The following is a 23,939-nucleotide window of genomic DNA, read 5'->3' as shown; positions in this document are numbered from 1 at the left end:
TTTAGTCAAACTCTGTCATCCTTTTAATCAACTTCAATACTGCCAGCTAACCAAACACATTGTTGTATTAACGTTGTCAAGAAAACTGTTTCAGGAGTGTGAACACATTTAATGCGCTTAAAGAACAGAGATTGATGAGGAACAAAGAGATTAACATGAATCAAACAAACTCTCAGCAAACTCTGTCTCTCTCAATTCAGTTCAATTCAATTTAAATTCAAGGTGCTTTGGCATGGGAAACATATGTTAACATTGACAAATAATCTCACACACACACACACGCACACACACACACACACACACACACAATAGGACAGGCAGAGAGTGAGAGAGAGAACAAACACCATTGTAAATACAACCCATATTTATGTTTATTTATTTTGCCTTTTGTACTTCAACTATTTGCATATTGTTACAACACTGTACATAGTCGTAATATAATATTTTAAATGCTTATATTATTTTGTGAGTGTGATGTTTACTGTTCATTTCTGATTGTTTTCCACTTTTGGTTATTATCTATTTCACTTGTTTTGGCAATGTAAACATATGTTTCCAATGGCAATAACGTCCTTTGAATTGAATTGAGAGGAGGAGCGGTCTTTGAATTTGAATCCGTCCCCCTTTCGGTTTCCTACCCCAACCCCCGAGAGAGACGGAGAGAGAGAGGGGGGGGAGTGGAAAGGAAACGGAAAAGACGAAACACACACAATCCTCCTAATTTCAAAACCCCGGGCTGTGCAGAAGAAAAGACAACTCGCTGACAAATTGTACACTTCTAACCACCTATTTATTTGTCAATCTACCCTCCCTTTTACTTTTCCGTTTTTTTCTGTCCTTATTATCAGTCGGTGGTAGATTGAACTCCCCTGCTCTACTAAGTAAAAGGTCCCAGTGTTCGCTGGAGCAGAGATGCCCCCCCAGCCGGAGGTGAGCACAAATTTCCGGGACTTCCTCAAGAGTTTTCTCGGCATCATCCGAATTCTCCAAATCCTATTCGGAGCTGGACTATGGGTCACAATCGCGGCCAACAAATACGAAGGCTCCATCCACTTCGTCCTGTTCGTGGCAGTCCTCTTCTGGCTCCTCACCCTCGCCGCCTTTTTCATCACTCTCCTGGACAAGCAGGACCTCGTCCCCATCTTGGGAGGGGACCGGTGGTTGCTTAGCAACCTTGTTCACGACATCGCGGCCGCGGTGCTGTATCTACCGGCGATCGGCGTCATGATCTACAAAACGGAGCGGTACGCATACTGCAACCTGGAGCAATACAAACACAACTGCCTGTATAAAGTCTACCTGGCTGCCGCCGTGTTCGCATGTCTGGGCGCTGTGGTGTATCTTGTCTCGGCGGTGTATATGGGATGTAGGAAGTGCCGGGGTGAGCAGACGGTGGTTTGAGAGAGAGAGAAGGGAGGACAGAGGGGAACAGAGTGGACTGGTGGAGGGAGGCAAGAGCTTTCCCTGGATAGGGGAGAGGGCACGGGTGGAGAGGGGGTATTTTATGTCCTCCAAAACTGAGTGTCTTCTTGGCTCAAACTCCTACAGGTTTGTCCATATTCTGTTCCGTAATTTAAAGTCAGTATCATTTCAGTAGCTTACCAAAGTATATATTTTATATTTTTGTCTGTGTTTTTTTGTTGGACTATAATACTTTTTTGGTAGGCCTACTCCAGTGTTTTTGTTTTGACTGACAACATTCCAAAGCTCTGAGAAGTCCAGTCCAGGCATGGACGTGCTATCTGTGCCTTTAAAAACAAATACCTTATGCTTTTCAGCCTACAACAAGCTGTAATAGCAAGGACATGAGATTATATGCCTTTGATATGAAAATAACTGCACCATATTTGTTGCTAATGTTTTTAAGTGTTTTTTTTAGCAAGAAAGAATCCTTGTCTATATCAAAAACAAAACCAACTCTGTTCCTAATTAAAGTGTCCTTCATGTTAAGACCAAATGTTGATGCATTAAAACCAATGTCAGGGTTCTCTTCTTTGGTAATAACACTGTCATTAATGATTTCTGCTTGTAGGGCCAGATATGATTTATAGAAGTATCTTATTGCTAGCACTATTATTATCATTATTTTGCAGTAATAAGCCTAGGCCCAGTGCTTGTCTTGGGCAGGAGTTCACTGGAGCTGAGTACCAGCATCAATGTTCTGCTGCTTGAGCTCCTGTTCCTATTATAGAATATTAGCTCAAAAGCATTATGGAGCTCCTGCACCTACATATAAAGTGTACCGGCACACATAATGAGTACCGGAACCTATTTCAGTCCAAGTCAAGCATTGCCTACAGTAATCCTGTTTGTTTTCAATAATAACAATTTCCAGAGTTTTTTCTAATCTGAAAAGTATGCCTCTGCAAACTCTGTCTGGCCCTACTTTTATGTGTGTGTGTCTATGTGAGTGTGTGTGTTCAAGTGCAGATTATGGTGATGGTTTCCCAAACGAGAGCCAGATTGGTGTGGGGAGCAGATTGGGGTGGGGAGCCCTCAGCTACTTCCTGTCTGAGACAAACTGGCTTAACCAATCAGCAGGGGTGGCTGGGATGCCACACAGCCACATGAAAGACAGAAGAGTGTGTGCCTTTACCCTGTAATCACTGCCTCTGTGACTGGAACTGTGTATGTGTGTGGGTATGTATTTATGTGATTATTGTTATATCTGAGTGTGTGTGTGTGTGTGTGAGACAGAGAGAGAGATAAAGATCATAGTGATTGGGAAAGTGGCAGTTCTTACAGGAATTAACGGTGGGGGTTTAGGGTGTGTATGTGGAGGGGGAGGGAGGAGAAGGGTTGATGATTAGTGATGTAGAAGTGGTCTGCAGGGAGATGAGATGAGTAGTGGTCTATTCCTGGCAAACACACATTTCCTGCTAACTTCCTCCTCAGAGAGCAAAAAGAAACAAAGCATGACAATGAAGCAGAAATAAATCCAGCCACAGAGTGTATGACACAGCCTAAACCTAGTGGACACATGTTCTGTGCTGAGCCAGAGAGACATGAAGGAAGAGATGTGAAAATGTTGGAACAGGACCCATGTTCTGTGCTGAGCCAGAGAGACATGAAGGAAGAGATGTGAAAATGTTGGAACAGGACCCATGTTCTGTGCTGAGCCAGAGAGACATGAAGGAAGGGAAGGATGTAGGAAGCGATATTTACATTTTGGAACAGGACCCATGTTCTGTGATGAGCCAGAGAGACATGAAGGAAGAGATGTGAAAATGTTGGAACAGGACCCATGTTCAGTGCTGAGCCAGAGAGACATTATTAAGAAAGGGAGGGATGTAGGAAGCGATTTTTACATTTTGGAACAGGACCCATGTTCTGTGATGAGCCAGAGAGACATGAAGCAAGGGAGGAAGGAAGCATTGTGAAAATGTTGGTTGCTGAGCCCTGAGTAGACTAGAGGACATGAAACACAAGATGGAATGGTAAGGCTAATGTTGAACAGATGCATTGCAGGGATATAAAGTATGTGTGTGTGTGTGTGTGTGAGAGAGAGAGAGTCATAAGTGATGGGTCTGCAGCACAGGCCAAGCAAACAGCTCAGATAGAAACAAAGTAGATCCTTCCTTCCTCAATAAGACCTGCTAACTCCACCCCTCCTACACTCACAACTTCAATCAGTAACAAATACCTTTCATTTGATCCCTTACAATGGTCCTCTTCCCAAATGTACAGTTATGTGCATCTGATTTGTTTTTGGGGAAACGGACAGCTTTGCTTGTGTTCCATAAAGGAGTTGTCGTTTTCTCAAATTTTCTCTCCAGTCAGAAGCAGATATTTTGACTCAGCCATGTATGGACTGACTGTAAGAGCAAGACACTGTGCCTCAGAGCGTCTGCCAAGGAACTAAGTGTAATGTGTGTCGGAGCTGCTGCCTAGTGTTTCAGAACATGGGTGAGTGAGAGAGAGAGAGAGAGAGAGAGAGAGAGAGAGACATTGGACAGATGTGGAATAGAGTGAGATTATGTTTTACCATCTTAACTAAGAAATAAAGAAGGGGATTAGGACAGAGACGGAGGGAGAAGAAGAAAGACGGGGACGAGAGAGAGATAGACTGTGAGGAAAATATAAAGAGTGAGAGAGAATGAGTGAATGAGAGCATTTGTGACAGAGAAACCCTGGGAGAAGGGCACTTCAACACATATAAAGCCAGACAGATTAGTTAGAGTGCCAGCCCAGTGATATTTACTCTGGCTACTCAACCAGAGAGACATTTCCTGTATGGACTCAAACTGGACAAGAGTAGACTGGGCGAGACCAGTTAACACTTTAATGGTCTCGATCTCTCTCAATTAAATTAAATTCAAAGGGGTTGGGAACATATGTTTACATTCCCAAAGCAAGTAAATAGATAAAACAAAAGTAAAATAAACAATAAAAATGAACAGTAAACATTACACTCACAAAAGTTCCAAAGGAAAAGAGACATTTCAAATGTCATATTATGGCTGTACAGTGCCTTCGGTAAGTATTCAGACCCCTTGACTTTTTCCACATTTTGTTACGTTACAGCCTAATTCTAAAATGGATAACAAAAAAAAGAAGCTCAGCAATCTACACACAATAACCCATAATGACAAAGCGAAAATAGGTTTTTAGAAATTTTTGCACATTTATTAAGAATAAAAAACTGAAATACCTTATTTACATAAGTATTCAGCCCCTTTGCTATGAGACTCGAAATTGAGCTCAAGTGCATCCTGTTTCCTTTGATCATCCTTGAGATGTTTCTACAACTTGATTGGAGTCCACCTGTGGTACATTCAATTGATTGGACAAGATTTGGAAAGGCACACACCTGTCTATATAAGGTCCCACAGTTGACAGTGCATGTCAGAGCAAAAACCAATGCATGAGGTTGAAGGAATTGTCCGTAGAGCTCTGAGACAGGATTGTGTCAAGGCACAGATCTGTGGAAGGGTACCAAAACATTTTTACATCATTGAAGGTCCCCAAGAACACAGTGGCCTCCATCATTCTTGGAAGAAGTTTGGAACCACCAAAACTCTTCCTAGAGCTGGCCTCCTGGCCAAACTGAGCAATAGGGGAGAAGGGCCTTGGTCAGGGAGGTGACTAAGAACCCGATGGTCACTCTGACAGAGCTCTACAGTTCCTCTGTAGAGATGGGAGAACCTTCCAGAAGGACAACCATCTCTGCAGCACTCCACCAATCAGGCCTTTATGGTAGAGTGACCAGACTGAAGCCACTCCTCAGAAAAAGGCACATGACAGCCACTTGGAGTTTGCCAAAAGGCACCTACAGACTCTCAGACCATGAGAAACCAAGATTGAACTCTTTGGCCTGAATGCCAAGTGTCACATCTGGAGGAAACCTGGCACCATCACTACGGTGAAGCATGGTGGTGGCAGCATCATGCTGTGGGGATGTTTTTCATTGGCAGGGACTGGAAGACTTGTCAGGATCGAGGCAAAGATGAACAGAGCAAAGTACAGAAAGATCCTTGATGAAAACCTGCTCCAGAGCACTCAGGACCTCAGACTGGGATGAAGGTTCACATTCCAACAGGACAACGACCCTAAGCACACAGCCAAGACAACGCAGGAGTGGCTTCCGGACAAGTCTCTGAATGTCATTGAGTGGCCCAGCCAGAGCCCGGACTTGAATCCGATTGAACATCTCTGGAGAGACCTGAAAATAGCTGTGCAGCAACACTCACCATCCAACCTGACAGAGCTTGAGAGGATCTGCAGAGAAGAATGGGAGAAACTCACCACATACATGTGTGCCAACTTGTAGCATCAAACCCAAGAAGACTCAAGGCTGTAATCGCTGCCAAAGGTGCTTCAACAAAGTACTAAGTAAATGGTCTGAATACTTATGCAAATATGATATTTCAGTAGAATTATTATTTTTTAATTAGCACACATTTTTCTAAAAGTCTGTTTTCACTTTGTCATTATGGGGTATTGTGTGTAGATTGCTAAGGATATTTTTTTATTCAATCCATTATAGAATAAGGCTGTAATGTAACAAAATGTGGAAAAAGTCAAGGGGTCCGAGTACTTTCCAAAGGCACTGTATATGTTAAAGAGCGTGGGGCTCAAGCTGCATCCTTGTCTCCCCCCCACGGCCTTCTGGAAAGAAATGTGTGTTTTTTGCCAATTTTAACCATGCACTTGTTGTTTGTGTACATGGATTTTATATTGTCGTATGTTTATCCCCAACACCCCTTTCTATCAATTTATTTAGCAGACTCTCATGCCAAATTTTACATTTAACCTTTATTTAACTAGGCAAGTCAGTTAAGAACAAATTCTTATTTACAATGATGGCCTACACCGGCCAAACCCGGACAATGCTGGGCCAAATGTGCGCCGCCCTATCGGACTCCCAATCACGGCCAGTTGTGATACAGTCTGGATTCGAACCAGGGTGTCTGTAGTAACGCCTCAAGCACTGAGATGCAGTGCCTTAGACCGCTGTGACACTCGGGATCTCAACAAAGCAGCAGGTAGCCTAGTGGTTAGAGTGTTGAGCCAGTAACTGAAAGGTTGCTAGATCGAATCCCCGAGCTGACAAGGTAAAAATCTGTTGTTCTGCCCCTGAACAAGGCAGTTAACCAACTGTTCCTAGACTGTCATTGTAAATGAGAGTTTGTTCTTAACTGACTTGCCTAGTTAAAGCAAAAATCAACAAAGCATGAGAAGATTTTGCCTTTGTTTGTTTGTCAATTAGGGTGTGCAGGGTGAATATGTGGTATGTGGTATGGTAAATATAGCCAATTGGAAATTTGATCAGGGGTAGAAGGGGCATAAACTGGGTTCTATAGGGTCTGGCTAGGGTTTGTTTGGGGAAGGGTCGACTGGTTGGGGTGGGGATGTGTCTCTCTCTCCATGTCCCCTCTACCTGTCTTTTCTCTATCTGTCTCTCCCCGTCTGTCTCTTCCTGTCTGTCTCTCCCTGTCTGTCTCTCTCAAACCCCTAAAAACTAGTGCAGAGTGAAACAAGTCCTAAAGGATAGGGAGAGACAGTGAAGTACTGTATCTTACAAAAAATATTACTGTTGCTATGGACTGACATCAACTAGCTGAATGACTGATAGGGATGTGTTGTCGGCCATTTTCTGCCAAGAAATATAAAATGGACTTCATCATTCCAAATGGCCCACAATGACTCGACTGTGATTCACAGCTATAATTACATCACTGGCAGGCTTTCTGATTCAGAGTGGTTGGGTTAAATGCGGAAGATACATTACGGTTGAATGCATTCTGTTTTGCAACTGACTAGATACCCCCTTTCCCTTTCAGTATCTTCAAGAACATGAACAAAGTGCCATCTGTCTCTCTATTTGGGAATTTCTGTGCCCATATTAACGAATCATACCCAGAGTAGGAGTGCTGATCTAGAATCAGTTTAGCACTTTTTCTCACAATGAATAAGATACGCTTTATGAACATGGGCCCTCATCCTAGATCAGCTGTACCTGGGTCTGTGCAGAAGAAAAAACAACTGACAAATGTTACACTTCTAACCACCTATTAAGCAATCTATCCTCCTTTTTTCTATATTTTATTTGAGTCGGTGTTAGATTGAAAGCCCCTGCTCTACTCAGTAAAAGGACCCAGTGTTTTCCAGAGCAGAGATTCCCCCCCCCCAACCAGCCGGAGGTGAGCAAACATTTCCGGGACTTCCTTAAGACTTTTCTCAACTTCATCCAAATCCTCCAAATCCTATTCTGAGCTGGACTTTCGTCTTGTTCGTGGCAGTGCTCTTTCTGGCTCCTCAACCTCACCTCCTTCTTCATCACCCTCCTGGACAAGCAGGACCTCGTACTCATCTTGGGAGGGCAACCTAATTCACGACATGGCAGTCGCGGTGCTGTATCTACCAGTGATTGGCGACATGATCTAGAAGACCAGGCGGTACGCATACTGCAACCTGGAGCAATACAAACTCTACTGCCTGCCTGTATAAAGTATACCTGGCTGCCGCCGTGTTTGCATTGTGGTGTATTTTGTCTCGGTGGTATATGTGGGCTGTACGAGTAAGGGATGGGGGACTAGGGGAGGGAGGCAGGAGGTCTCCCAGGATATGGGAGAGGAGGGGGGGTATTTTCTGGACCCCAAAGATAAGGGAGTGTCCTCTTGTCTTCTTGGTTCAAATTCCTACAGGTTTGTCCATATTTTGTTCTGTAATTTAATGTCAGTATTAATTTATTAACTTCTCAAAGTATATCTTTTATAATTTAGTGTGTTTTTTTATATGGCAGCAAGCTATCAACCAAAAAACTATTTTTTAAATTTGTTTTTGGGGGGGGGAGGGCGTGACAAGAATCATTTTTGGTAGGCCTAGTCCAGTGTTTTTGTTTGGACTGGCAACAACATTCCAATGCTCTGAGCAGTCGTCAGGGCATGGGCGTATTATCTGTGCCTTTACAAACACATCACTTATGCTTTGCAGCCTACAACAAGCTGTAATGGCAAGGACATGAGATTACATGCCTTTGATATGAAAATAACTACACCAAATTTGTTGGCAAGAAAGAATCCATGTCTATATCAAAAACAAAACCAACTCTGTTCCTAATTATTCCTGAAATGTCCTCCATGTTAAGGCCAAATATATTAAAACCAATGTCACTGAACACCAGAGACAGGGTTCTCTTCTTTGGTAATAACACCCTCATTAATTAACATTCTACATTTGACATTTTTTTGTCAGTGCAGAGAGCCTCCGAGACATAGAGAAGAGCAGTCTCAGTTGAGTGACCTGTCTTGAAGCCTGACTGGTTAGGGTCAAGAAGATCGTTCTGGGAGAGATAACGAGAAAGTTGATCAGAGACAGCACGCTCAAGTGTTCTGAAAAGAAAAGAAAGAAGGGATACAGGTCTATCGTTTTTGACGCCAGATGAGTCGAGTGTTGGTTTCTCGTCAGGAGGGGAGAGACTCAGGCCATATTGAAGTCAGAGGGGACGTAGCCAGTAGTCAGAGATGAGTTGATGAGGGAAGTGAGGAATGGGAGAAGGTCTCCAGAGATGGTCTGGATAAGGGGATGGGGTCGAGCAGGAAGTTTGTCGGGTAGCCAGACCTCACTAGTCGCAGGATGTCATCTGGAGAGAGAGGGGAGAAAGAGCTCAAGGTGTAGGGTAGTTCTGTGTGAGTGAGATCAGTGGGCTCAATCGCTGGGAAGCCACTGAAGAGTTGTGCCTTTACTCTGTAATCACTGCCTCTGTGACTGGAACTGTGTATGTGTGTGGGTACGTATTTATGTGATTATTGTTATATCTGTGTGTGTGTGTGTGTGTGTGTGTGTGTGTGTGTGTGTGTGTGTGTGTGTGTGTGTGTGTGTGTGTGTGTGTGTGTGTGGAAGAGAGAGAGAGACATAGAGAGGACAGCAACACAATTACACTCAACCAAATCATGAAAAAACTAAAAGTGAATTACTTGACACTTTGGAAAGAATTCACCAAAAAACAGCACAAACTAGAATGCTATTTGGCCCTAAACAGAGAGTACACAGTGGCAGAATACCAGACCACTGTGACTTACCCAAAATTAAGGAAAGATTTGACTATGTACAGACTCAGTGAGCATAGCCTTGCTATTGAGATGGGGGAGAAGGGTTGATGATTAGTGATGTAGAAGTTCCTGGGAAACACACATTTCCTGCTAACTTCCTCCTCAGAGAGCAAAAAGAAACAAAGCATGACAATGAAGCAGAAATAAATCCAGCCACAGAGTGTATGACACAGCCTAAACCTAGTGGACACATGTTCTGTGCTGAGCCAGAGAGACATGAAGGAAGAGATGTGAAAATGTTGGAACAGGACCCATGTTCTGTGCTGAGCCAGAGAGACATGAAGCAAGGGAAGGATGTAGGAAGCGATATGTCTTTTTCTGTCTGGTTTCTCTATCTGTCTCTGAAATCCCTGGACACTAGTGCAGAGTAAAGCAAGTCCTAAATGATAGGGAGAGACCCAACATCATAGATACTATGGACTGACATCAATTAGCTGAATGACTGATAATGATGTCTTGTCAGCCATTTTCTGCCAAGAAATCTGAAACGGACTTCATCAGTCAAAATGGCCCACAATGACTCAATAATGATTCACAGCTATAATTACATCACTGGCAGGCTTTCTTCAAGAGCATGAAGAAAGTGCCATCTGCCTCTCTCTCTTTGGGAATTTCTGGGTCTGTACTTACAGAGCGTATTCAGAGTAAAAGTGCTGATCTAGGATCACACACTTTATGAATATGGGCCCTGCTCTTAGATCTGCAATACTACTATAAGACACTTTCTGAATACGGGCCTTGGTTCTGTGTACAGGGGCACCGGTTAGTTGAGGTAATATGTACATGTAGGTAGAGTTATTAAAGTGACCATGCATAGATGATAACAACAGAGAGTAGCAGTGGTGTAAAAGAGGGGGGCAATGCAAATAGTCTGGGTAGCCATTTGATTAGATGTTCAGGAGTCTTATGGCTTGGAGGTAGAAATTGTTTAGAAGCCTCTTGGACCTAGACTTGGTGCTCCGGTACCGCTTGCTGTGTGGTAGCAGAGAGAACAGTCTATGACTAGGGTGGCTGGAGTCTTTGACAATTTTTAGGTCCTTCCTCTGACACCGCCTGGTATAGAGGTCCTGGATGGCAGGAAGCTTAGCCCCAGTGATGTACTGGGCCATTCGCACTACCCTCTGTGGTGCCTTGCGTTCGGAGGCCGAGCAGTTGCCATACCAGGCAGTGATGCAACCAGTCAGGATGCTCTCGGTGGTGCAGCTGTAGAACCTTTGAGGATCTGAGGACCCATGCCAAATATTTTCAGTCTCCTGAGGGGGAATAGGTTTTGTCGTGCCCTCTTCACTACTGTCTTGGTGTGCTTGGATCATGTTAGTTTGTTGGTGACAACATGGAACTTGAAGCTCTCAACCTGCTCCACTGCAGCCCCGTCGATGAGAATGGGGGCGTGCTCGGTCCTCTTTTTCCTGTAGTCCACAATCATCTCCTTTGTCTTGTTCACGTTGAGGGAGAGGTTGTTGTCCTGGCACCACACGGCCAGGTCTCTAACCTCCTCCCTGTAGGCTGTCTCGTCGTTGTCGGTGATCAGGCCTACCAGTGTTGTGTCATCGGCAAACTTAATGAAGGTGTTGGGGTCGTGCCTGGCCGTACAATCATGAGTGAACAGGGAGTACAGGTGGGGACTGAGCACACACCCCTGAGGGGCCCCTGTATTGAGGATCAGCTTGGCAGATGTGTCGTTACCTACACTTACCACCTGGGAGCGGCCCATCAGGAAGTCCAGGATCCAGTTGCCGAGGGAGGTGTTTAGTCCAGGGTCCTTAGCTTATTGATGAGCTTTGAGGGCACTATGGTGTTGAACGCTGAGCTGTAGTCAATGAATAGCATTCTCACATAGGTGTTCCTTTGTCCACGTCTACGTGGGAAATGGCTGTGTGGAGTGCAATAGAAATAAATGAACAAAAAAACAATCGGTTGGGGACACGTAGTATGTCAACCGTCTTCTCTGGCACCATTTTACATTTTATAACCTACAGAAGTAAATTAACATAGTTATTTGCAACGGTGTCCATTCTATTCGCTGCTTGAATCAACGTGGTCTTTACAGGACTTTCTTTCTCAACTGTTTTGACCGACAAAGTAATCCATTAAAAGTAAAAACCATTCGAGACCTCAACTCTCCCCCTCGAGATGAGTTCCACTGAGTTTTTTCATTGTTCGTCACTAATCTGGGACTGATTTAGACCTGGGATACGAGGTGGGTGCAATTCATTATCAGGTAGAACAGAAAACCAGCAGGCTCCAGAGCTCGTAAGGTCAGAATTGAATACCCCTGCACTGGAGCATCAAACAGGCTGTGATGAGGGTTGACTAATAGTTAGCATTTTCCTAGCCTGGTAGCCAGTTTGTTTTTGCTAATACTATACTTAGCATGTTCCTAGCCTGAATGCCAGTCTGTTTCTGCTAATAGTTAGCATATTCCTAGCCTGTATGTCAGTCTGTTTCTCCTAATAGTAAGCATATCCCTAGCCTGTATGCCAGTCTATTTCTGCTAATAGTTAGCATTTCTCTAGTCTGGATGCCAGTCTGTTTCTGCTAATATTTGGCATATCCTAGCCTGGATGCCAGTCTGTTTCTGCTAATAGTTAGCATATCCCTAGCCTGTATGCCAGTCTGCTTCTGCTAATAGTTAGCATGTCCTTAACCTGGATGCCAGTCTGTTTCTGCTAATAGTTAGCATATCCCTAGCCTAGATGCTAGTCTGTTTCTGCTAATAATTAGCATATCCCTAGCCTAGATGCTAGTCTGTTTCTGCTAAATTAGCATATCCCTAGCCTAGATGCTAGTCTGTTTCTGCTTATAGTTAGCATATCCCTAGCCTGGATGCTAGTGTTTCTGATTCAGCCCACTCCTCTGTCATTGTCATGTTTGAATAGAGAGCTATAGAGCTGGCTTAAGCAGAACCAGATTTGCATTGCTATTGCCCTCTTTTCCCTCCCCTCTTCTATGTATTAGTGTGTCGGTAATGTCTGACTACATAAAGCAAACAAAGTGAACAATCTGGAGTGCTCAGTTTATGATATTGGGTGCTGTAGCCCAGAAGTAGCCAAAAAGCCATGATGTAGACTTGCTTAGTACCCATAATCCTGTAATATCTCTCTCACTCCCATTTTGCACCTTGATGTATTTGATATCATTCCACTGATTCTGCTCCAGCCGTTACCAAGAGACTGTCCTACCCAATTAAGGTGGCACCAACCTCCTGTGCTGGGGTCACTTCTAAGAGCCTGGATTTTAGTGGCAGAGGCCAGATTCAGTTGTGATTAAATCTTTGACATGGTCATAGGTAAGGGAAAGGGAGAAGCCAACAATGTGTGAAACATACTGTACCAAACATTTAATAATCTCCCATTTGTCATTCGATTTTACCATCATTCTTATCAATGAGACAATTAAAAGAGCAACAGAGAGTATTTAGTCATTAATACAAAGCACAGGAGGCTGCTGAGGGGAGGACGGCTCATAATAATGGTTGGAATGGAGTGAATGGAATGGTATCAAACACATGGAAATCATATGTTTGATGTGTTCGATTACCATTCCACTGATTCCGTTCCAGCCATTACTATGAGCCATTACTCTAGCCCACCCTCCCCAACTAATGTGCCATCAACCTCCTGTGATACAAAGTGTTCCTCCAAAAAATGTTAATCCTTCATTTTTCCCAATTCACTAAATATTACAAGAAATTACAGATATAGTTAGATTCCAAACCACCTCAGATAGCTTTGAAAGGAGCGATATGTAATATTTTTTACATTGTAATTTCAGAACATTTCCTTAATATACAGTATCTACAGATATGTCTGGGCCCAACATTTTTATTGGGCCCACACAAAATTGTATTCTAATGGTACAGTCATCTTATTGGTCAACAATCAAATCTATTGTTGTCCTATTGACTGGGGCCAGCAAATCTCTTGCTGTCAAATTGACTGGTGCTAAGCAATTTCTACATGTTTGATGCTTGCCCTTTACTGGCCTCAGTCAATTTGACAACAAGAGATTTGCTGGCCCCTGTCAATTTGACAACAAGAGATTTGCTGGCCCCTGTCAATTTAACAACAAGAGATTTGCTGGCCCCTGTCAATTTGACAACAAGAGATTTGCTGGCCCCTGTCAATTTGACAACAAGAGATTTGCTGGCCCTTGTCAATTTGACAACAGACGGTCCGTCTTTTGTTGAGCAATAAAAAGGCTGGCACCACTTGAATGCAATTTTCTTTGGGCCCAATAACATTTTGGGGAATTTTTTTGTGTGAAACATTATTATTCCACTATTGCTGGAGATATATTAAAGGCCCTGTGCAGTCAAAAACTTGATTTCCCTGTGTTTTATATATATTTTCACACTATGAGGTTTGAATAATACTGTGAAATTGTGAAAATTATGATCAAGTCCACCTGAAACTTCCGCTTGTTTTAGCCTTCCATGGTAACATCACCTTGTGGTAAATTAATTAATAGACCAATTAGAAATAGAGTTCCAAACCTCTCTGCCAATAACAGTTCATTCTCAGTTTTCTCCTCCCTATTCAAACAACTCCCACACAGTCCTAGCAAAATTCTTGCTTGAGAAAAAACTTCTTTTTTTTTTTAAACAATCACAGTAAGGTACTCAATTGTTACCCAGAAATGATATTGATATAAAACTTCTGCATTGGACCTTTAAGGACTTTTTCTGAAATTACAATGCAAAAATATTACATATAGGTCCTTTAAGTGCAGTAAATGTAATGATTGTTAAAAAGAAAACATGTAAAAGTGTGTCAAGGTTGATATTTATCCTTTGACTCCCTGGATCTGTACATGACCACTCCACACACCATGGCGACTGCTGCCAGGAAGCTGCCAGCGATGAACAACAAATTCAGGTTCAAAGTCACATCAGCAGCTGGAGAGGGAAAAGGAATTTATTGAAAGGGTGTTTGCCTACTCCACTATTAGTATTTCCTCAATGCAAAAGGGATTGTAATGTAGATATGCATTTAACACATTATCTACAGTTGTTGGCTAAATACTTTATCCCACCAGATTTAAAGTATTGGGGCCATATATCTAAATCTGACTAAATCATTCATTTGACCAGATTTTCAGAATTACCTTTGGTATCGGCTCTCCTCCTCACACGCAAAGGCCCCTGGGAGATGTAGTGGGGGTTGGTCTCCAGGGTGGCCTCTCTCTCTTGGCGATGCTGGGGAGTTGTGGCCGTAGTGCCATTGATGCAGCCCTGAGCACAGCGGGTGTTGGTGTTCCCCGTCTCACACAGGACCACTGCACAGCTGATGAAAACCTGGAGGCGTCACAGGTCACAATCAAGCTCATGGGAAATTAGAAACAGAGGTGACTGAATTGCAACTCAAAACACAAAATCTGGTAGAGATTAACTTTACTGAAGTAATGCAGTCTCTACTTATATAAAAAAGGGTGGCTTGAATAGGTAAAACAACTTCAAACACATAGCCCACCCAGTCAGGCAGTGTAAGCCAACCAGGTGCTCCTTAACCCACCTTAGTACATCACTGTATTTACCTGGTCATGCATACCAATGAATTTGAAAGCTTCCATTGCAAAATGGAACTGGGATTGGGAACTAGAGTAGATCTGAACAGTTTCGTCCTTCTTGCAGCTGGGGAAAGAATATACGGTAAGTTAGTGGGTCATTCCAAAAATGCAATGTTTCACCTGGAAGGGGCGCTGCAATAAACTAAGTCTGTGTCCCGAATGGCACCTTATTCCCTACACAGTACACTACTTTTGACCAGAGCCCTATTTGGGATGCACACTATATGTGAGCATACACAACAGTGAAGCAATGACTTATAGGGAAACTAGCCCAAAGGCTGGCAGATGGTGATATTGAGTTGTTTCATCTGTCTAAATGCACTGTATGCAGCCGGCTATACACTCGTATCCCCTATAGACTGATTCGTACCTAAAACATTCTCCATTCAGGCTGTAATGGTGTCAATTTCCTCCTTAACTCGATTTAATGGCGAGAAAGCTGGAAAAAAAACGGGGAAAATATGCATACTTTCTTCATGAAACACCACTTTCCACCACCATGCTAGAGTGGCTAATGCTACTTCCTGATATTGCACCCCTCGTTCAGTCTTGGGTGAATTCATTATGGGAACCGTTTACCGTTTAAGAACCAAACGAAAGCAAACAGAGCAAAATGAGAGTTTCAATTTGACAAATTCAGCTCGATCTCTCCCTGTTTCGTTCCGTTTGCTTCTATTTAAGAAACGTTTTGCAACTGAATCGGTGGAAGGAATATGCCCCAGGGGTAAACAACAGACTGCTGCAATCTGATTTGCTGAAAGCAATATGCAACATCCGGGAATAGCATTCCTAGGCATTAGCCACTCTAGAATGAAGGTGGAAAATGGTGTTTCATAGAGAAAGTAGGCTTTTTTTTTTTTTTTTCCGCCTTCTCACCATTAAATTGAGTTAAAGAGGAAATCAATGCTTTTGCAGCCTGAATGGAGAATGTTTTATGTAAGAACAAGTCCATGGGGGATACGAGAATATAGCCGGCTGGATACACTGCCTGTGGACGCTTAGATGAAAAGACTCAGTATCGCCATACAGTATGCCGGCCTTTGGGCTATAGGGAAACCAAACCATCTGTGTTGGGTGTGCGAACATTGCAAAATAAATTAACTGTACATATTACATAATATTTTCATCCACACTGCTTGTGGTACGAGCGCTAGAACTTGGTTCTGTTTGAGACACTCGACGCGCTTCAAGTCCTACCTCTTCCATCTACTCATTGGTTTTCACGAGCATGCAAACCCATTTGGGTGCTTGCAAGGGGAATGAAGTGAGATTAATCCATGATAAATAACTAACAACGAACTAAATTTCCCGTTTTATCTTTGGATTAATCGTCAGAGTAGAGAAACACATGATTTTGTATGTCCCCGTGTAAAAATTCTACACAGATCCAGCCATACAGTATCTACAAAGATCCAGGACCGTATGCATTTCAGGAAAAATGACAACCCAATGTTCATCTCCCAGGACAAACTAGTTAGCAACAGCAAGCTAGCTAAATGTCCATGAATGCTTCATGTGTGTTTCAACTTGCCCCCAAATTAATATAGTTTGTTCACCGTTGGTTTATGTATTTTAAACTGCGTGTTATGATTGCGTCAAGGGTGGATAGACAAAATCAACAGGTGCCCACGTAACACTTGTGGCCGGTTTGGTCAGGTCTTAGTGTTTGTCACTGACCCGTTTTGGATGATGCTGTAGTGCTCTGGGTCGTTGGGGTTGTCTGTTGGCGTGGCCATGCATGACTCCACAAACATTTCAGTGTTGGGGACCGAGGACGTGGACGTGATCTCCATGTAGACCATCTCTTTCAGTTCCACCTGGAACCACAGAGAAGACGATGTTGTCCTATGACACTGATCTAAGGTCAGTTTGTTAGTTTTACTGCCTTCTACCAACCCATAGAGTCAAGATTTGGGTAAGGTAAGCTGATTCTAGATCTGTGACATAACCAATTAGCCTGTACATTGGCTAGGATATTTGCAATATTTATTAGTTAACTCAATATAGCTATATTTACGTCAGGAAAGTAGATCATTTTGAATTTTTGTCATTTCGCAGATGTTCTTATCCAGCGTGACTTACAGGAGCAATTAGGTGCCTTGGTCAAGGACACATTGAGAGACTTTTTTAACCTTGTCGGCTCGGGATTCGAACCATTGACCTTTTGGTTAAAGGCCCTAAGTTCTTATCCACTAGGCTGCCTGCCCCCCTACAGCAGCAAAGACGATGCAATTTCTTGTTCTATGAATCTGGGCTGTCTGCATGAATCAAGATCGTGTTAGCCCACTGATCTAAAACCTAATGGGTCTGGATCTTAAGGTGTCAGGCTAGGTAACACATTAAGCAAGCATAGTTCGGTGACCTAGTTGCGCTACATACACACCTCCACTGGGTAACTGGATGGATCCACCATCCTGTTGAAACTACTACTGTGGTAGAACTCAAACTGGTAGGTGAACTTCCCGAAGCCCTTCTCTCTGAAAATGTACGGAATCTTGTGGGCCAGGAATTCCAGGCTCACGTTGCCCTTCTTGGGGTAGACGCACCAGAATTCGATCTCCATCTCCTCCCCCTTGGTGATCACGGCACTGGAGTCCTCAAAGGAGGTGATCTCGTTTCTGAAGATTAGGTTGTCCTCTTCCTCCTGAAAAGCAACATATTTTGCTTTAATTGATGATCACTGTCAGAGTGATATAAATGGCAAAGATCTGGTTGAAATAATACGTCAAATATGTAATACTGTGCTGATATAGGATCAGACTCTCCTTCCAGACTCATATTAAGCATCTCCAATCCAAAATTAAATCTAGAATCGGCTTCCAATTTCACAACAAAGCATCCTTCACTCATTCTGCCAAACATACCCTCGTAAAACTGACCATCCTACCGATCCTCGACTTCGGCGATGTCATCTATAAAATAGCCTCCAACACTCTACTCAACAAACTGGATGCAGTCTATCACAGTGCCATCCGTTTTGTCACCAAAGCCCCATACACTACCCACCACTGCGACCTATATGCTCTCATTGGCTGGCCCTCACTTTATACTCGTCGCCAAACCCACTGGCTACAGGTTATCTACAAGTCTCTGCTAGGTAAAGCCCCGCCTTATCTCAGCTCGCTGGTCACCATAGCAGCACCCACTCGTAGCACGCGCTCCAGCAGGTATATCTCACTGGTCACCCCCAAAGCCAATTCCTCCTTTGGTCGCCTTTCCTTCCAGTTCTCTGCTGCCAATGACTGGAATGAACTGCAAAAATCTCTGAAGCTGGAGATTCCCATCTCCCTCACTAGCTTTAAGCACCAGCTGTCAGAGCAGCTCACAGATCACTGCACCTGTTCATAGCCCATCTGTATACAGCCCATCTATCTACCTACCTCATCCCCATACTGTATTTATTTATTTATTCTGCTCCTTTTGCACCCCAGTATCTCTACTTGCACATTCCATCTTTTGCACATCTACCATTCCAGTGTTTAATTGCCATACTGTAATTACTTTGCCACCATGGCCTATTTATTGCCTTAATTCCCTTATTTTACCTAATTTGCACTCACTGTATATAGACTTTTTGTTTTCTTTTTTTCTTCTGTATTATTGACTGTATGTTTTGTTCATTCCATGTGTAACTCTGTGTTGTATGTGTCTAACTGCTATGCTTTATCTTGGCCAGGTCGCAGTTGCAAATGAGAACTTGTTCTCAACTAGTCTACCTGGTTAAATAAAGGTGAAATAAAAAAATTAAAAAATTCAATTTTAGATCATAATGAATATGATTATAGGGACAGGGAGGATCTGATTCTGGATAGGCACTTATTTTTGTGAATACAAGTCCAGACCTCCAGCTGGGTGCCACAGGTGTTGAGGGCCAGGGTCCTGAAGACGTGGCTGCTATTGGAGCTCAGGCTGCAGGACGGGTCATTAAGACGCAGGTGGTCCTCATAGAGACCCACGATGGAGGCCTTCTCCACAGCCACCGTCATGCTGGTCTCGTTGCAGACCACACTTGCTTTGGAAACAGTCACTAAAATGAGGATATGAGAGGATGCTATTCTTGTCAGAGAGTAGAGATCTGCTCAGGCAGTTTAACATTACACAGATTCACAAACCAGAAAAGCATTGCGTTTGCACCAGTTTTTCTCAGTAGACCTACCACCTGTAGTAGGGAGTGTTGTTGTTTGGGGTTGGGTAGTAACAGGTTCCGTTGTTTGGGGTTGGGTAGCAACAGGTTCCGTTGTTTGGGGTTGGGTAGCAACAGGTTCCGTTGTTTGGGGTTGGGTAGCAACAGGTTCCGTTGTTTGGGGTTGGGTAGCAACAGGTTCCGTTGTTTGGGGTTGGGTAGCAACAGGTTCCATTGTTTGGGGTTGGGTAGTAACCGGTTCCATAGTTTGTACCATGGTTGTGGCTTTTGTTACTGTAGGACACAGCCCTGAAAATATTAATTGAAACACATGTGCAACAGATGGTTTAAATTGTCAAAAGAACACTTCCTAATTTATATATAATTTCTATTAAATGTATTCGACAAAATAATGATGTATTATTTATTAAGTCGGTAATGCAAAAAACATTAAATTATGTTATTCCTTTACTGACCTGATAACAGAATGATCAGGAACACGGTTTTTTTCATGGCTTCACACTATGTAAAGTAAGGGAGAAACAATGCATCAAATGCAAAGTTGCTATACTGGACTAAAGGGCAAAATTGACATTTGGATTGTTATTATTAAGTATTTCGGGATGTCTTACACATTTTCAGATTCATTTTATGTTTCTCTTAGCTCACTCCCCATACCAGTAGTTGCGCAAGATAATTACGTCATCAAACATGGCTTCCCACTACCAGAGATGGGCAGTGAGCTTCGGGAAAAGTTGGATGGAAACATTTATTTTACCGTGCTGCACACATTTTACAATCAGAGTGGACTGGATTTGTTTTTCAGAAAAATACCACAGACCAGGGATGTTTAATTTGCGGGGTTCGTCAATTAGCATTCAATGACTAAGAACCAGTGCAACGTAATAAAAGTGCACGTTGTTCGAAGGAGTGAAGAAGGCTGTGATACAGTATGGTAGCGGCGTTCCTTAGCCAAATTAGCATCTAAATTCAAATTACTTTTGAGTATAATGGTGACAATAACCACATTTCATACACATTAATTACCTGACACATTAAAAAGTCACAACCAATTTGTTTGTTCGACATGGTGGGATCTTTTTGTGTTGGTATCTGTGAGCGGTTGGTTAAAGTGCATATGCCATGACCAGAATGGGCACATTGGCTATATAACACAACAGTTTTTGAGACCAAACCATCAGTAGAGTTGAAAATGCTGGAAAACCATTTAACTTTTTCATTTGGTACATGGGAATTTTGTGGCAGAAGTTATTTTTATGTGCCCTACATCATCACCATCATCACACAATGCCTTTTAGCCGCAATAAGTTTGTTTGGTGGGAAAATGCACATTGTTTTAGGCAGATTTGAGAATATTTGCAAAAAAATCTATCGCAAATTGGATTACACCTCTTAAATCATGTGAAATACCCCTCTTTTACGTTGCTGCGGCTCTCTGTTTATCATCTATGCATAGTCACTTTAACTATACATTCATGTACATATTACCTCAATTAGCCCGACTAACCGGTGCCCCTCCACATTGACTCTGTACCAGCTCTATATAGTCTCGCTACTGTTATTTTCACTGTCATTTTACTGTTTTCTTTTTCCTTCTCTATTGTTCACCTAATACCTTTTTATTTATTTTTTTACTTAAATTGCACTATTGGTTAGGGCCTGTAAGTAAGCATTTCACTGTAAGGTCTACACCTGTTGTATTTGATGCACGTGACAAATAAACTTTGATTTGATACACCCATGCAATGTATTTTGACTATTTTAGCTGGGCTTGCTAGTAGAGCATTACACTCTGGGAAGTGAATGGCACTCTGGGAATAATAGTACACTGTAGACTAGGGTGAAATAGAGGTTGAGTTCCTGCCCGACTACATTGCAGACACATGCCAGATCTTACAACGCATGGATAGGTATTTAACATATGAGCTAACCACATATAGCAAAATCTGATGCCCGACGGCACAGTCGTTGACGTGGCACGCAACCAATGGGTGATGCAATGCAACGCCTGCAAATCCATGGGCAGGAACTCGACCAGAGGTTCTAAAAATGACTAATGTGACTGACAAAAGCAATAAAACACCAACATTTCTATCAAATCTTACAGTAGTGCATATACACTTACAGCATAACTGTTTTTATTGTGATGAAATTGTCCTTGAAGTAACTGGATTATCAATGGTATTGATTTATCATGTTAATTATGTTCTGGTGCCATTTGGGCAATTTAAAGTATTGATTGGGGACTTATTTGTAGAGGAATGTAACAGTTTCTGGGTGATTTGTGATGATGTATTTGCGCTTCCTATGACTGGGTTTTTGTATTTTAATGTGTACATACATACATACATACAGTACCAGTTAAACATTTGGACAACCTACACACTTTTCTTTATTTTTACTATTTTCTACATTGTCAAATAATTGTGAAGACATCAAAACAATTAAATAACACATATGGAATCATGTAGTAACCCAAAAAGTTCTAGACAAATCAAAATATATATTATATTTGAGATTCTTCAAAGTAGCCACCCTTTGCCTTGATGACAGCTTTACACACTCTTGGCATTCTCTCAACCAGCTTCATGAGGTAGTCACCTGGAACAACAGTCCATGAAACCCTGGAATTAGGTGTGTCCACATTTTCGACTGGTACTGTAGATATAGTTTTGGTATAATGGGTATTTTTTGTATAGGAGACCTAGTTCTCAATATGTCTTCCCTGTTAAAAAAGGTTAAATAAAAAAACGAATTATAATACAATAAATAATATGAATAATGTAGTGTTAATTTATCCTGGTGGATCCAGAATGAACACCCCTTGCTGATGAGGATGATGATAATGAAGAGGATGATACTTATAACTGTATTAAAATAGTGTTACAGTTACGTTCACTGAAATGTTTTTTGAAAAATCTTGAGCATTTGATATTCTAACTAATTCGACTCTACTGTATTGCAATGTCAGAAGACTGTAATTGTGCTTTCTGCCACACAGGGTTCTGCAAGCGTCACGTCACAGGAACAAGAAAGTTCACTTATTCATCTACAGCAGTGGAGGCTGGTGGGAGGAGCTATAGAAGGATAGTTGTAATTTCTGGAATGGAATAAATGGAATATGACGTTTGATTCAGTTTCAATAATTCCATTACAGCCATTACAATGAGCTCATTCTCCTATAGCTCCTCCCACCAGCCTCCTCTTGTATACTTTACAACTATATTGATTTGAATTGTATTGTATTGACGTTTAATATAAATATAGTATTGAACATGCTGGCTTTTTCAATGGACTCACAGATTGACTTTAATATGATAGTATCAATGCTGAACTTATTGTAATGATGGTGAAGTGTTACCTTCAGTTAGATATCACAGCTGGTGACTTATTCTGTCACTCTGGATCACTTTGTCTGTCGTCTCTCTGGATCACTCTCTCTGTCGTCTCGCTGGATCACTCTCTGTCGTCTCTCTCCGTCTTTCCGTGTCTCTATATCTGTATCACTGTCACTGTCTATCTCTGTCTTTCTCTGTCAGACCAGCTCTGTCTGGAGATGAAAGCTCCTCTCCTAAAATATCAATCAGATACCAGTTTGTTCACATGCCATCTATCTCACATGATAATCATTCTGTTTGTGAAGTGAAGTGTGGAGTCAGTCTGTGTGTGTGTGTGTGTGTGTGTATGTTTCTATGTGTGTTTCTGTTGGTGCTTGTGTGACGGAGTGTGAATGGTCCTTGCCCCACACAAACACAGAGTACAAATGGTTTTAGTCAATTACCGATCAGCCACTGTCCATTGTGAGCATTGTTGGAAGTTGATAACGCAGCTTGTCAACTTTGAGCATACAGTATATGGGCTCTGACCTTTCTTGGCATGGGGCTGTGTAGCAGGAAGTCTTTATATGGGCATAGGGCCGTGACAGCCGCTTTGCACACCTGCTCAGTGAACTTCATACACATTTTTAATCTGAAAATGCTAACGTTTGGTCTACCAAACCAAAGTATGGATTGCAGTTACTCCTTAGAGTCGCAAGGTGCAAGGCTACCAGAAAAATGACCGAAAACAAACAGTGTAGCTATTCCCTCTGCAAGGCAATCAAACAAGCTAAGCATCAGTATAGAGACAAAGTAGAGTCGCAATTCAACGGCTCAGACACGAGAGGTATGTGGCAGGGTCTACAGTCAATCACGGACTACAAAAATAAAACCAGCCCCGTCGCGGACCCCGATGTCTTCCTCCCAGACAAACTAAACAGCTTCTTTGCTCCCTTTGAGCACAATACAATGCCACCGACACGGCCCGCTACCAAAACCTGCGGGCTCTCCTTCACTGCAGCCAATGTGAGTAAAACATTTAAACGTGTAAACCCTCGCAAGGCTGCCGGCCCAGACGGCATCCCTAGCCACGTCCTCAGAACATGCGCAGACCAGCTGGCTGGTGTGTTTACAGACATACTCAATCAATCCCTATCCCAGTCTGCTGTCCTCACATGCTTCAAAATGGCCACCATTGTTCCTGTTCCCAAGATAGCTAAGGTAACTGAGCTAAACAACTAGGACTCACTTCTGTCATCATGAAGTGCTTTGAGAGAGAGGAGTCAAGGATCATATCACCTCCACCCTACCTGACACCCTAGACCCACTCCAATTTGCTTACTGCCCCAATAGGTC

At 42.6% G+C, this 23,939-nt stretch overlaps 2 protein-coding genes across 4 annotated transcripts; one reads left to right on the top strand and one right to left on the bottom strand.

Moving 5' to 3' along the window:
- Nucleotides 1–659: 659 nt before the first annotated feature.
- Nucleotides 660–1,987, top strand: LOC106589755 (MARVEL domain-containing protein 1). The gene has a single exon (XM_014180073.3). The coding sequence runs from the start codon at nucleotides 913–915 to the stop codon at nucleotides 1,399–1,401; it is 489 nt and encodes a 162-aa protein (XP_014035548.1). The 5' UTR covers nucleotides 660–912; the 3' UTR covers nucleotides 1,402–1,987.
- Nucleotides 1,988–12,872: 10,885 nt separating this feature from the next.
- On the bottom strand, nucleotides 12,873–22,838 carry LOC106589754 (ZP domain-containing protein). 3 transcript variants are annotated; one of them, XM_045710235.2, is made up of 9 exons: nucleotides 22,628–22,838; nucleotides 19,722–19,767; nucleotides 19,282–19,554; nucleotides 18,965–19,149; nucleotides 17,506–17,766; nucleotides 16,800–16,939; nucleotides 15,090–15,186; nucleotides 14,661–14,850; nucleotides 12,873–14,451 (listed from the first exon to the last, which is right to left on the bottom strand). In XM_045710235.2, exons 2-9 carry the CDS (start codon nucleotides 19,756–19,758, stop codon nucleotides 14,327–14,329), a joined length of 1,308 nt encoding a protein of 435 aa, XP_045566191.2. In that variant the 5' UTR covers nucleotides 19,759–19,767; nucleotides 22,628–22,838; the 3' UTR covers nucleotides 12,873–14,326. The 3 variants fall into 3 exon arrangements, with proteins under 3 accessions (XP_045566191.2, XP_014035547.3, XP_045566192.2); XM_014180072.3 differs by having other exon boundaries at nucleotides 19,279–19,554; nucleotides 22,628–22,836; XM_045710236.2 differs by having other exon boundaries at nucleotides 19,279–19,539; nucleotides 22,628–22,836.
- Nucleotides 22,839–23,939: the final 1,101 nt, after the last annotated feature.

Source organism: Salmo salar, chromosome 28, assembly GCF_965601325.2.
Source record: "Salmo salar chromosome 28, fSalSal1, whole genome shotgun sequence".
Classification (NCBI taxonomy): Eukaryota; Metazoa; Chordata; class Actinopteri; order Salmoniformes; family Salmonidae; genus Salmo; species Salmo salar.
This window is presented reverse-complemented; position numbering and strand designations above follow the sequence as displayed.